Raw genomic sequence first — 15427 nt, 5'->3', positions numbered from 1 at the left:
GGTGGAGGAACTCAGCAAGTCAGGTGGCATCTGTGGAGGGAAATAAACAGTTGATGTTTCCATTTGCAACACTTCATCATGTCAGGAAAGGAAGGGGACGGAAGCCAGATAAAAGTGGGGGCAGGGGAAGGTGTACAAGTTGGCAGCTGGATGGGTGAGATCAGGTGAGGGAGAAGGTGGATGATGGGAGGTGGTACATGGAAGAGGTAAAGGGCTGAAGAAGAAGAACTCTAATAGGAGGAGTCTAAAATTTGAGTTAGTAACATTAATCCAAAAACTGCAAGATTGTCCCGAGTAAACTGGCCCAACTTAATAATGGGTGGTCTGCAACACAGTACACTGTAAAGGGCAAAATCCACAGGTTGATAGGGTGGTTAGGAAGGTAAGTGGCAAGCTTACCTTTATTAGTCAAGGCATTGAGTTCAGAAGTTAGGAAGAATGGTGCAGCTTTATGAAACACCAGTTAATCTGCATCTGGACTATTACATACAGTTCTGGTCAGTACGTTATATAGAAGAGGTTTACCAAAATGCTGCCTTGACTAGACGGCATGTACTATATCGAAGGGTTGGAGAAACTTTCTCTGGAGTGGTTGGGCTAAGGAGAGATCTGCTAGAGGTTTAGAAGATAATGAGAGGCAAATGTAAAGCAGTCTAACATCAGAGAGCATGCATTTAAGGTGAGGGGATAATTTCAAAGGAGATATGAGGACAAGTTTTTTTTTTACATAGAGTGCTGCCTGGGATGGTGGTAAAGGTAGAAACATTAGGGACTTTCAGGAGATGTTTAGATAGGCACATGAATGTGAGAAGAATAGAAGGATATGGATATTGTGTAGGCAGAAGAGATTAGTTAGCCATTTGATTGTTAATTTAATTAGTTGGCACAAAATTGTGGCTGAAGGATCTGTTCCTGTGCAGTACTGTTCTATGCTCTATGTTCACTTAATATGGTATAGAATCAGTTTCTATCTGATGAAGAGCAAGAGTTTTACTTTTCAAAGTAAGTCTTGGAATATAAAGAACAACCGGACAACAATGAAACCAAAATATGTAAGTGTTTGTCAGGAATAATGGAAATCATTTTACAAAATGGTGCTATTATGTTCATCGAAGGAGAGTTGTCAGGGGTAATGCTGGCCTCTCAAACTGACTTAACTATTCCAAGTGTAAGACAAAAACTTACTCATATTATACTAATAACAATAATAAAAGGGACTTTATTTCAATCTAAATTGTACAGTCTGCTTAGTAAATTGTACCACTAAATGTCTTTTTCCAGAGAAAGGAATCCATAGCCATGTTAATACTATTGTGCTTCAATTGCAGTATTAGTGAAGATGAGAGTTTAAGACTAAAGAATGTTCAAGTTGCTCAGAGGAGAAATAAAAGGGGCATTCCTCCCATTTCTCCCCATGCCTGCCTTCAAGATGCTGTTTCAGCGGAGATATTTAATGATATCTGGCGAGATGTGATTGATGTGTTGGAAGAGCTGATCAGGAAAAACTGGGAAAACAACCTTTCAGGTACTAGAGATCAAAGAAACCATTAAGCTGCTGTAACGTCAAGGAAACAATGCTGAGTTACTCTTTGGAAACTTGTAATTAAGTTAACTCATTTAATCCAAATGTTTTCTTAAATATATGGCTCAATTTATATTTACAGTCACCTGGGGTCTTTAGTGGGTATGCAATGTGTCCTAGGCATAGGTTACCCAATTCACTTTGTTTTTCCCAGCAATGTACTTTTTAATTTAATGTTATCAAAACTGTTCAAGATTAAAGATTGCTTAATCTCAATTCCTGTACGCAAGTGTAAGGAAAACAAAATAATCACTGGATCTGATGCAGCATTTAAAAAAAATCCCCCCCCCCACAAAATATAAAGAACACAGTAATAATGATAATATTAAAAATACAATGAATATAAATACATCAGGTAACTTGCATACAGACAACACACACAAAACGCTGGAGGAACTCAGCAGGCCAGGCAGCACGTACCCATCATACAATCTCTTCTCCCTTCTGCCGTCTGGGAAAAGGCTCCAAAGCATTTGGGCTCCCACGACCAGACTATGTAACAGTTTCTTCCTCCAAGTCATCAGACTCCTCAATACCCGAAGCCTGGACTGACACCTTGCCCTTTTGTCCTGTTTATTATTTATTGTAATGCCTGTACTGTTTTTGTGCACTTTACGCAGTCCTGTGTAGGTCTGTAGTCTAGTGTAGCTTTCTATGTTTTTTTTACATAGTTCAGTCTAGTTTTTGTACTGTGTCTTGAAAAACGTCGTCTCATTTTTACTGTGTACTGTACCAGCAGTTATGGTCGAAGTGACAAGAAAAGTGACTTGACTTGAGCATCTATGGAGCAGAGTATAGTTGACATTTTGGGCTGAGACTCTTAAAGACATTGATTGTATGCCCATAAAGTGATGCTAAACACAGAAGTATCTGTACATAAGGTGATTGATAAGAAATAATAAAGTAATAGTAGTTGGGTGGGTGGATTAGTGGGTGGGGGTGTTAATCAGCCTTATTCCTTGGGGAAAGTAACTGATTTTGAGTCTGGTGGTCCTGGTGTGGATTCTATGTAGCCTCCTCCCTGATAAGAGTTGGACAAATAGTCCATGAGCAGGTGGGATCCTTCATGATGTTATTGGCCCTTTTCTGGCACATTTGTGCATATATGTCCTTGATGGTAGGCAGGTTGGTGCCAATGATGCATTGGACAGTTTTGACTACTTTTCGTAGAGTCTTCAAAATGTATAGTTCAAAATGAAGCTATATAATTCCAGTATTATGAAGTAGATATGGACTAATTCTGCTGATTGTTAGTTATTGATAATTCAATCATTATTAGTTCATATTTACTTATTGTGTTGTCCTGGGCACAATGCTTTGCTCTGAAATAAGGTGGACAGAAGTTGCATTTTGCTGTCTTTCTCTCCAGTCAAATCTTTTTATTCCTATGAATCTCCTGTATTAGATCATAGACTAAACCAGCCACAGAAAGCAAAGCTCTCAATTTACACTCCCCGTTAATTAGCATGTCAGATCTTAATTATTGCTGCCCAACTGGCACAGAAAATAAATTTTCAACAATTCTGATGTCTTATTTGTTGCCAGTGATCATCTTAAACCATGAATTAGATTTTATTCTGAATTTTTAAGAATCCTTAATATGCTTAAGAATCACTTGATGTCATTAAAATGGGTGGTTAAGGTGGATTTTAAAGTGTTCTTGCAAAAAAATATTTATAGCTGTGACTATATACTATACTTCATACATTTGGATGGTAGTTTGTATTAACCTCATTTTAGAATGTCTTTTCCATAATTAAATTGAAGCTATAGTTGAAATTTAAAAGTTTGCCTTGCTGATGGTGTTATGCCTTGAATAATGGTTGCGTTTCTTCTTTCTTTGTACACTGGCTGCAGGAGAGGCAAAGCAAACAGCAAGCATGCAAAGTGCAAAAATGAGCAAAATGCCTCATATCAATGACTCACGAATCAATTTAAATTATAGTGTTCCACCATCGAGAGGCTCTGAAACACGATTCTTGGCCCTAGGCAGCTCCTCCTTCCACTCTCAGGTACATTGTAGAGCATATTATGATTCTCTTGTAGCTGTGTTCCTTGCATATTATTAAACTATCTTTTAAGTTGCATATAAATGATTGACAAATTTTTACTGGTAATAGGAATCACATATCTAATATTGGTTTTGCTGGCCTTGTAGCTTTGTGATTTGTCTTTGTGTGCCTCAGTTAGGAAAGCGAGTAATTGGTCGCCTTCTCACTCCTGATCCTAACTAAAGAAGCTTGCTTGACTGTTGATAAGTTACTAGCGGAGTACAAGAAGGACGTTTTGAGTCCCTCACTTGCTTACCATCAGAGCAGATATAATTCATCCAAGTCTGCTGAACGCACAGTCAGTGGAAAATAGAAGAGGATTTGAAGAGAATGGAAGGTTATTTTCTTTAGAGGTTGGGGGGGGGGGGGAGACAGAATTGCCCAATGTATGTATTGTATGCAGTTTGGATCTTTGTAGCCAAAGGATGATAGACAGAGGTACTGCAATAAAGTTTCGGAAGATTGATTCTTGGAATGAGGGCTTGTTCAATGAGGAGATTGTCAGGCCAGTAGTGATCAAATTTAGAAAAACAAGTTTCTGAGGAAGTTTGATAGGTTAGCAGTAGCTAATTATATTCTCTTTTTTAGAGAATCTAGGTGTAGTCACAGGATTGGGGTTAAAGTAATTTAAAAGTTATTTGAGAAACTGAAGGTTTATTACAGGTCTTTCTTGTTAAGTGGGCAATTTTTAAAAGTTGCGCACACCCTACATGTTTCCTTAAAGCTTGATCTAGAAATAAGTAGACTAATCTGTTTATCTGACTAGTATCTGTTTTTTAAAATGGGCAGTTTCAAACATCCGAATTGAAAACATTAACTTTTTTAAAAAGGGTAGATGTCCTATGAACCCATTTTATATTTACTAACAATGGCTTGGGCTGTTATTAAAATCTAATGAAATAATAACTAAGGATATAAAAACAGAAGTGGAACAACAGTGTTGCTAGGGTATTGAATGTCTATGTTTTAAAGCACTTTGAAAAGAAAGATATTAGAAGAAGAAAGCATTACTGCTAAGATATCTGTAAGTGTGCTTTCCAGTAACTGGAGATGTGTTTGTATGTATACACAAATGGGATTAAGACAAAAAATTGTTGAGGTTTTGCTTATTCAGAAACAAAGAGCAGAAGCATAATAACTGTAAGTACTGAAGGAAAGTGAAATAATGGAAACTGAAGTGGAATCATTTCCATTTCAAAGGCAATATTCTTTGATGGAAAGGTACTAAAATCACAATTAAAAATCAATGTGATTTAAGAGCATAAGAGAACTAAAGACAAATAAAATCTGGTCACCCTGCAAGATATAGTAGAAAGGATTGGTTTCTACCTTTAACAAAACAATTCAACCAACTAAGCATGATGTTAGGCAATATTCTGAAGATTTCTAAAATGGTTGAAACATAGATGAGGCAAATGTCTGATCCATGTATTCAGGCCAATGTTAACTGATTGACTCACTGCTTCAGTAATCAGCAGATCGTGGCAGAGAAGAGAGATAGTTTTGGGTGTGAAGGAAAGCAGGGAATGGTGAGGGATTAGCATACAACATTTTTATCAAAGACATTTAAAAAAAACAATTAAAAAGATATTTGACTTGAGCTGAATAAAGGCTATCAGAGCAGGCCAAGGTTAGCATCAGATGAGGCATGGTTTCTCCTTGTGATCTGCTGTGTTTGCAGGGACAGCCTTAGTAATAAAGAACTGGAGGGCATGTGGGCTTGTGGGGCAATGAAAAGTAAATGCAACCTTAGGACGATGGACTAGATCATTCTGTGTCCTCTCACTTCTAAGCTTGGATTTGATTTGATTTCTGTTAACTTAATATTCTCAGAAAACAATACAAAAACAAAGGAGGAAAACAACTTTCTTCTAAGTAGAACAAGAATTCTATTTTCTAAATGCTTAAGGAAAACAGCAGACAAAAAAAAATACAAAGAATAACAATAAACTGAATTACCAATTAAGGAACAGATGATGAATCATTCTAAAGTGATTCAATATTTTAAAGTGGATGATTAGCTACATTTTGTTATTACATTTAATATAATTTTTGACAACTGCAGTCCTGTTCTCCTGCTAAAATTGGGGTATTAATAAACTGATATGTAACTGGTAGTCACATTGACGTTAACTAGAAAATGTTGTCATGTCTTCGAGGCTCATCGCATGGCAAACACTTACCGTAATGATTTAAATGGTGTCATGACCATTCAAGCCAAACCACTTCAGCAGAGACATACAGGATTACCTGAAAAAGCACAGTAAGTTCAAAGTATATTTATTATCACAGTATGTATGCATTATACAAACCTTTGAGATTTGTTTCCTTAGTAGAGGAACAGGACAAAATGCTGGCAGAAGACTTTATTTGTGACATGAGATAGTATCATTGAGTAATTACTCTTTCTAAACCTTAATAAATATTTTTTACAGTTTATGCTGTTCCATGACTGAGAAGGCAGATTGTAAATCACTACCCTCATGATTCTTAAAAAAAAAATCCATAGTTTGAATCAGGAGATATGTGAATGGAAAGAAAGCAGCAATTTTGTCTTAATTTCTCTTACTTCCTGTATTTCTTCAACCTCTGAACTTTGCTCATCAGTGTACCTTACCTTAGAATCCATTCCATGTACCAATTTTCTAACAAACTTGTAAAAACAGACAGAGCAGAAAAGGTTTTTTTTTCTTGCTGGAGGTTTTGGCTAATTCTTCAAAAGAATCATGCAAAAATATGGGTCTTAACACATCATAATAGTGCTGCATGTTGATAAATTAGCAACCGGTTAATGGTTTAATTCTGAATGTAGGTGAGAGATTTAAAGGCTGGTGTTCAATGGAATGGAAAATGCTGTCCATCAGAAAAAACTAAGATATTAACTTCCATAAAAATCTTCAAGGAAACAACAGTCAGTTTGAAAATAAAAGTAAAATTAGTTTGCATATTTAACAATGTGCTTACAATAATTGGCTTCAGATTTCACAAAAAGGTGTAGATTATTAGTTCAAAATTAGTTTTGAAATAATAATTTGGATCTTGGAATTGTAATTCCTTCATTATTTTGTTAGATGCTTTATCACTTCCAAACACATAATTGAAATTATATTTAAGCATGAAGTTAACTAAAAGAAGTAATTAGAGGAGATCTATTCTTCATTCCTGGGGTGCAATGTGTGGGTCTTGGTGCAACAGTGTAGATTATTGGCAAGAGTAACTTAATATGAGACCTGAAATAATCCAAAGAAAGAATGTCAGAGGTAAATGAACGAAATGGAAAATTGAAATACTGTAGATGGGGAAAATTTAAATGGAAATGGCAAATACTGAAATCCACAACAATTCTGTTTGGAGGAAGGGGTAATGTTTTTGTACAAATGGGGTATTTCTGGATAATATAAATTTTAATTTCTCATAGTGATATTCTTGCCTTAATTTTTTTCCACACTTTTGATTTTCTTTAACATCCTCCTAGATACATACTTCAGGGTGCTGCTTTAGCTGGTCAATCTTTTCCCATGGCAGACGCTGAAATTACATTGTATTCAATAAAATTGCAATGTAGCCCTGTTTCCAGTGGTTTGCCAGAAGGACCAGCCATTTTAACTGATTGAAAAAATATCCAGCCCCTGTTAAATTCTGGATGCATTGTTGTGTGCATCCATTAAAAGAGCTGAGTTCCTTTCATTCATATACAGTTTATCAGATTCAAATAAAATAGCTAGTATGCACATTTCAATGTGGATGCAACTAAATGCACATTGCATTGAGCCCAATAATCAACTCTGTATGATAAATAAATCACACAAAATGCTGGAGGAACTCAGCAGAATAGGCAGCATCAGCCAGCATATGCAGATTTTCTCTTGTTTGTGATAAATAAATCATGTGGAGTGATGTTAATTAACATGAACTTTGTTATTCTGACTGACAATGTAACCCTGTCATGTTAATTTTTGCAGCATTTTTAAGATGATGCCACTCTGTTGAACGTAGGTTATAAGGATTGTAGTTTTAGTGAAAGGAGAATGTAGTTATTAAAGGCCATGGTGATAATGGAAACATCCTTGAATATCTATGCCACATTTTGCTAGTGGATTAAAATGAGAAAATCTTGCAAGCTAATAATTCAAGAAAAAGTCTTGAGAAATAGAACATAATATGGCACTGGGCAATGAAGAGTATTTGAGTCTTTCATAAACTTGAGAACAGAGATTAATTAAAGAAAGTATTTCCCATAGAATATGCCCGGGAGGTCTTTCAAAGAATCCTCAAGGAGCTTGTACAACAGCCAATGAAAATTAGTATGTAGGTGAAATAAACAAGGAACATGGATATTTATATCATAACTTTATTATGAGAGGCTTTGAATATAGGAATAAGGAAATCTTGTATCTGTGTGGAGCCTTGATTGAGTCCATGCCTGGAGTATTGTGTACTTGATGTATTTACCACGGGGGTTCCGTATAAAGGTTTCATGAAGATTGTTCCAGGGATGATGAGTTCACTAAATGATGAGAGACAGAGCAGACTGGGATTGAGTACTTTAGAGTTTAGAAGAATGAGAATGGATTTCATTAGAACTTACAGAATTTTAAAAGGGCTTGACTGAGTGGACACAGCGAGGATGTTCTCTCTGGCTGAGGAGACTGAAACCATGAGTGAATACCTAAGAATGAAGATTAGGCTGGTTGGAAGTGAGATGAGGAGAAATTCCTTCAGCCTCAGGTCTTTGGACTTCTCCATTTTGGTGGGTTGCAAAGACTCGGTCACAATGGAGAATGATAGATTTCCAGATGTTAAGAGAACCAAGGGATATAGAAATGGAGCTGAAGTAGGTCAGCCATGCTTTTGATGAATGGTGGAACAGGACTGACAGGTCAGATGGCTGCTGCTGCTCCTGTTTCATATGCTCCATGTTCTTTGTAATTTGGCCCGCAGGAGATGAATTAAATGATTCCATTCTCTTATTAATTAGATTTGTACCTGTCCAATAGCTTTAAATGATGTATGTAATTTGATTCCTGCTTCTCACCATTTCTGCTTTTTAGTAAATACTTCAATTTATCTTTCTAAAGTCTACAGTTGTCCATGTTAGATGCCCTCTGCTGTAATTTTACCTATTCAGTCTATCTGTATCGCTTTGCAATATCCTGATTTTTGTCTGCACTGTTCCTTCTTAAAATACTGCTGGGTTCAGGAGAGGCTGCAGAAAAGATAATAAGGTTCTTAAAGTGGTAAATTAGAAGGTGAAAAGGGGCAAAAATTCACCTGGATTGAAGGGATACACCTGATAGTTTCTTATTATGGATTTTCCTCTGAAGGGAGTTGACTAGGATCACATGTCAAACGTGATCTGCAATTTTTTTTTGTTTTCATTTAAAGGTGCGACCAAGATGAAAAGCAGCTAAGTACAGGCTCCAGTATTTTGTCTACCACACGAAATCGCATGGGACGGACAACAGAGCACAGCGTTCTCTCAGCATCTCGCATTATTCAGGCATCTTCAAGAAAGACAGTGACGCAACGAAAGCTACCATCACTCAGTTCAGAACTGCTGAAGCTGAGAGCCTCCAATGTCAACAGTGATGAGATTCTCAGGGGAACTAAATTGTGAGTGGCAGCTGGAGAATATCCTGGAAACTATGGGTGGTTGAGTTTATAGTGAGACAGAATTGATTACTATTTGTGGTGCTGTAGCGGTGTGCTACACACAGCACTGAAATAACGACACGCAATCGGTGAGTTGCAGTTGCAAAAGAGATTTATTCAAACTTTGTGGCCTCACTTTAAAGCCTTCCTGTTCCTGCCCTCCCCGGGCGGGAATGCTGTAGGGGGCGCGTATTCACAGTCCCGTCCTGCACGCGGGCTTTTCCCCTTGCTGGTGAAGCAGACTTGGTGCCCTTTTTGGGACCAGCCTCAATGCCAGCACGCGCCACTTTGTGAGCCGGTTCGAGTGCGCTGGGAAGTGGGTCACCACAGTGCCATGGTGGCATAGCGGTTAGCACAATGTTATTTCAGCTTAGGGCATTCTGGAGTTTGGAGTTCAATTCCAGCGCTGTTCTGTAAGGAGCCTCTGTATGTGGAATGTGTGGGTTTTCTCTGGCCCTCCAGTTTCCTTCCACAGTCCAAAGATGCTGGGTAGGTTAATTGGTCATTGTAAATTGTCCTGTGATTAGGTTAGGGTTAATTGGGTTTGTCAGGGGTTGCTAGCGCAGCATGCCTCGAAAGATCTGCTCTGTGCTCTATTACCAAATAAATAAAATACTATTAATTTCATATGCATAGAAAGAATATTTATTTACATAACATCACATCCCATTTATAAGGCTACATATAAGATATATTTTGGTAGCACTCAATGTGCACTCTGTTAGGTCTTGCATATCCTTGATAAATTATTCTGTAGAACTATGGTTCATGTTGAAATATTGGTCAGAGCATAAGGAAGCAGTTCATTTACTGGGCAGGCAGACTGAGCCTTGCCTTAACACGCCATGTGAATAATGGCACTCCTCAGATTTCTAGAAAACCAGCTATGAATATGTAATCAAGTTCTGCACCGGTTGATTTAAGCTCACTGCTCAACCAATTTCGCTTCCAAATCCACAATGTATTTGTAACTTTATAATTGTGTTAGTATCAATTCAATTAGTGATCTGAATTTTACAGATGGGGTTCTTACCAACAGAAAGTAATAGTGACAACTATCATCCACTCATGGAAAGTTAAACACGGAAGCCAGGAAGCTGCTGTCAGCTTCTTTAGAACATTGCAGTTCTTTACAAAAGGAATCAGAATAGATATCTTCTTTATTATGAACTTGTTCATTTCCCACTATCCCACTCTAATTACTAATGAGGGAAATACTAAGTAAGTACTATATACTGTAATTCTCATAAATATTGAAATTTAATGGAATACCAAGTCATAATTTAATGCTGAACAATCTCTCTTGCACTGAGAAACATTTTTTTCAGGAGTAGTGTCCTATCCCAGGTTATTTTAAAAATGGATGTTTATTTCAAAGTGTTTATTATTGATACAGCTTAATGTGGATAAAAATGGGATATTGACTTGGGTTCTAAAAACAGAAAGACAGATTATTGTTATCTGATTGGTGGTAGATTAGGGGCGGTGAGGGGAGATGGTGGGGAAGGAAGCTGCAGTGAGACCTAGATGCCCTGATACAAGTGTTCAGGTTGAGCAGGCTAAGAAATCGTATGGCGTGTTAATCATAAGATGATGAGAGGTGTTGACCGTGTGGATAGCCAGAGGCTTTTTCCAGGGCTGAAATGGCTAACACACAGAGTGGTGAGTGCGTGAAATGTACTGCCAGCGATGGTAGTAGAGGTGGCTGCAATAGGATCTTTTAAGAAACTCTTAGATAGGTACATGGAGCTTAGAAAAATAGAGGGCCATGCAGCAGGGAAATTCTCAGCAGTTTATAGAGTAATTTACATGGTTGGCACAACTTTGTAGGCTGAAGGGCCTGGACTGTGCTGTAGATTTCATTGTTCTGTGTTAACATCTAAAGGTGGCTGGAGTAAAGGTGAGACCCTACCTGGAATTTTGGTTTATTTATAAGAGGGGGGATGTTTACCTGATGGCAACAAAGCTTCACTAGATGGATTCCTGGGGTGGCAGAGCCAATGTGTGAGGAGATGCAGGGCAGATTAGGCCTATAATCACTGGAATTTAGAACAGTGAAAGGGAATATCAAGTCAAGTCAAGTTTATTGTCATTTCGACCATAAACTGCTGGTACAGTACACAGTAAAAACAAAACAATGTTCCTCCGGGACCCTGGTGCTACATGAAACAACACAAAAAACTAGACAATGTGAGACAGCACAAGGCTACATTAGATTATGTAAAACAACATAAAAAATGCCCTACACTACAGACCTGCAAAGGACTACATAAAGTGCACAAAACAGTGCAGGGCAGTACAATAATTAATAAACAAGACAATAGGCACAGTAGAGGACAAATTTCAATATAATAATAAATGATGTAGATGTCAGTGTAGACTCTGAGTATTGAGGAATCTGATGGCTTGGGGAAGAAACTGTTGCACAGTCTGGTCGTGAGAGCCCGAATGCTTCGGTACCTAATATCATACCTTTAAAATTCTAATAAGACTATGGAGACTAGCTACAGAGAGGATCTTTCTGATGTTTTGAGATACAGGGATTTTAGCTTTGAGATGCTTGGAATGCCATTCAAAACCAAGATGGAGTGAATATTTTTCAGCTTGGTGGTGTGGAATTCTCTACCACAGAAGGAACCAGAGGCTAAGTCATTAAATATATTCATGAAGAAGCTAGATACATTTTTTAATACCAAAGGGATCAAAGGGAAGATGTCAGCAGAGTACTGAAGTAGATGATCAGCCATGATTGTATTGAATGGTAGAGTGGGTCTGAAGGGCTGAATGGCCTACTTATTTTATATCTTTTCTAAGAAAGCACATTTGAAACAGCAATAGATCTGTGAGTGTGGTAAAGATAATTCAGATCTGTTCCACCAGAGTAAGTAAAATCCCTGTGGTTTTGTCTTCCAAATGACCAAAAAAAGTTTGAATGAGTTTTTCAGGGAGATTCATCAGCCATATTTGTCAACAAATGTTAAATTTACCTTTCTGTAACTTTAGAATTTTCCATAAAATGCCTCTCAGTCTATGACCTATCTGTTTGTTTGAAAATACCGTTATCAGCTGTAAAGTAGTATAGTGATGTGAAATTGTTAATTTAATCTCCTTTAGCATAGTGAAATTAACACAGAAACATCAAATTAGTGAAGAGCCACAAATATTCTAAAGTAAAGCTAAACTTTAACCATATAACTGAAATAAAATGTCAAATACTTCATATTTCACATCTCTTATCTTAATTAGTTATAATGTAATGAGTTATATTGGAGAAAGCAGTTTGAATACTTATGAATTTGATTCATAGGAAATGTTATACAAATATTCAGATAAATTTAATAATTATGGTAGTGACCAAAAGTTGGACACGTTGAAACTTACAAGTGCACAATCTCATGAAATTAACTTCCATTTCCCACTCAAAATCTCAGAACTGAAGGATATGACTCAGTGTCATAGTCCTCAGCACTCACTTCCTAAAACTGCTGATTATTATGCAAGAGCCACTGGGCATATTAATATATTTTTTCCACTTCCTCCACAGTACCAATGCTTCTACAATTTGTAAGAGTTCTCAGTATGTTGAAGAGATTGCAAAGGCGCACAGTGGAGCAAAACATCAGATATATCAGCATTTTACACTAAAGAGGTAAGAAAAAAATATCAGATTATACCTTTACTGAGTGCTTAATTTGATAAGCAGACCTTAGCTAAATTATCATCAATTAACATGCACCTTTGATGGAAAGATTTGGAAGAGGAGCTTGGTTTGAAGTAAAGAACAACTCGTCACTCTTTTGTCTATACAATACTATTTTCACTTTATGATTCCCCTTTTGTACTAAGCTACTGTAAAGTTCATCCACTGTGGGTAGTGTTGTGCACATTGTATTTCAGAGTACTATTTGATGAATTGTTGACCAGTATATGAATACATTTTAGATGCTGTATGTAAATGTAAGCATTTATTTAGTTTGGGGCTGACCAGTCCATAATAGCAGGGAAACACAAGTGGATGATACTAAACCTGTTTTGCTGTCACCTTTGAGATCTCCTTCAGTATGCACTTTAATCGGTGCAATATCTTTTTTTTAAAATAATGTGCTCCTTAGTTGTAATGTGCATGGTTTACTTTTATACAGTAGTAGTTTCTCGAAGTCCAAGGAAGACGGATGTGTTGCGCAGTCAACGTCTGTGGGCACGGATATGACTTCTGAGGCCGAAGTCCACCTCCTCCTGTTGGTTTGCTGCTCTCCCATCACCGTAGGACTTTTGAAGAGAGAAAGAAGACGAAGATGCACAACGCAAGGACCTGTGCGTGGAAGATATTATAGAGAAAAAGCCTATTCATGGAGACAGTCCCACTCTCTCGGCCTTGGAGGTCAGGATCCACTGGCACGAAGATCGTTACACATGGTGGCCTCTTCGGCTGCAGGAGGTGCCGGACAATAGATTGATGAAATCCTCCCTTTTGACCGCCTACAGGGCTCAGGCTCCGGATTTCTTCTCAAGGTTTACTCCCGAAGCCTTTCCCATGATTGGGTGTGGCCACAAGGCAGCGGAGGTTTTAAAATCAGAGTTTTCCTTCTCCTAGGTGGGCAGTCAACCAGGACTAACGAGCCCCTCCTGCCCGAAGCATCTAGTTTTGAGGCGCCAGAGATCTGCCTTTGTTCCTTCTCTTGTTGGTAGGAACAGTTTCGCCACGTGAAGGCTGGGAGCTGGACTTGGTTGACAGAGCCTATTTGAGATGCAAGCCATGTGGAAGCACTTTATAGGTAGTGAGAGCTTATCCTCATTACCACCTCCGGCTATGTCAACCTTGGAATATACTTTCATATATTTAATTACAAATACCATAGTTCAACTTCTTCCAAATATTGTCCAGATTGATTGCAATTATTTTCTTTCCCCCTAACTTCAACACAATTGGCTCATAGCCCACACATCTATCCACCTGTGTTTCTTCTTCTTTAGGCTATCCCCCCTCCCCCTCTGCCAATGCTCTGTCTGCCCATCAAACCCCATCTAACATGGTTTCACCTATCACCAACCTGCTGATATCTTTACCTCTTTATACTGGCTATCTTCCCTCTGTACAGATGCTGCTTGGCCCACTGAGCACTTCCAACAGTTTTGCTTTTGTTCCCTTCCTCAGCTATTCCATATTGGTTTCAATTGTGAATTTGACAAATTGCATATTATTTGTAAATCCAGGCTATTTACCTGAACCATGATCTCAGCATCTTCCTTCCCAAGAGAAGGAATTTGTAGAATGCCACCAAATGGCTTTTTAGAGCATCTTGTAGTTGAGCCCACTAGGGAAAAGACAAGTCTTGATTGGGTGTTTAAAGAACCAGATTTAATTAGGGAGCTTAAGGCAAAGGAACCTTTAGAAGGTGGTCATCATAAAATGATAGAATTCAGATCTGAGAGGGAGAAGCTAAAATCAGAGGTATCAGTATTACAAAGGAGAAAAGGCAACTACAGACATGAGAGAGGAGCTGGTCGAAGTTGATTGGAAGCAGACACTATTGGGGATGACAGCAAATGAGCAATGTCTGAAGTTCTGGGAGCAATTTGGAAGGCACCGGATAAATTCACCCCAAAGAACAGCATGTATTGTAAAGGGAAGAAGAGCAGCCGTGGCTGACAAGGATAAAGACAGTATAAAACAAAAAGAGAGTGCATATAATAGAGCAAAAATTAGTTGGAAGCTAGTGGATTGTGAGGCTTTCAAAAAACGACAAAAGGCAGCTAAAAAGCAATGGGAGAAAAGATGAAATACAAAAATATTTTAGCCAATAATATAAAAGAAGATACCAAAATTTTTACAGATGTATAAAGAGTAAAAGAGATGCAAAAGTGGATATCAGACCACTAGAAAATGATGCTGGACAGGTATTAATGGGGGACAAAGAAATGGTGGATGAACCAAGTAAGTATTTTGTGTCATTCTTCACTGTGGAATACACTAGTAGTATGTCAGAAATTCAAGAGTGTCAGCAGGCAGAAATGAGTGTAGTTGCTATTACTAAGGAGAAGGTGTTTGGAAAGCTGAAGGGTCTGAAGGTAGATAAGTCACCTGGAGCAGATGGATTACACACCTGGGTTCTGGAAGAGGTAGATGAAGAGATTGTGGAGT

At 37.9% G+C, this 15427-nt stretch overlaps 1 protein-coding gene across 5 annotated transcripts in view; it reads left to right on the top strand.

The window, feature by feature from the left end:
- Positions 1–15427, top strand: part of LOC132404807 (protein FAM149A-like) — a 101240-nt gene that overhangs the window by 66539 nt on the left and 19274 nt on the right. For 4 of the 5 annotated variants that reach the window (XM_059989310.1, XM_059989313.1, XM_059989311.1 and 1 more), the window contains exons 7-11: positions 1329–1525; positions 3440–3594; positions 5793–5896; positions 9019–9246; positions 12830–12934. In XM_059989310.1, coding sequence (XP_059845293.1) covers positions 1329–1525; positions 3440–3594; positions 5793–5896; positions 9019–9246; positions 12830–12934 — 789 coding nt within the window. Of the gene's footprint in view, positions 1–1328; positions 1526–3439; positions 3595–5792; positions 5897–9018; positions 9247–12829; positions 12935–13427; positions 14061–15427 lie in introns of all 5 variants that reach the window. The other variant, XR_009515680.1, reaches the window with a different exon arrangement.

Source organism: Hypanus sabinus, chromosome 14 (genome assembly GCF_030144855.1).
Source record: "Hypanus sabinus isolate sHypSab1 chromosome 14, sHypSab1.hap1, whole genome shotgun sequence".
NCBI classification, from domain to species: Eukaryota; Metazoa; Chordata; class Chondrichthyes; order Myliobatiformes; family Dasyatidae; genus Hypanus; species Hypanus sabinus.
This window is presented reverse-complemented; position numbering and strand designations above follow the sequence as displayed.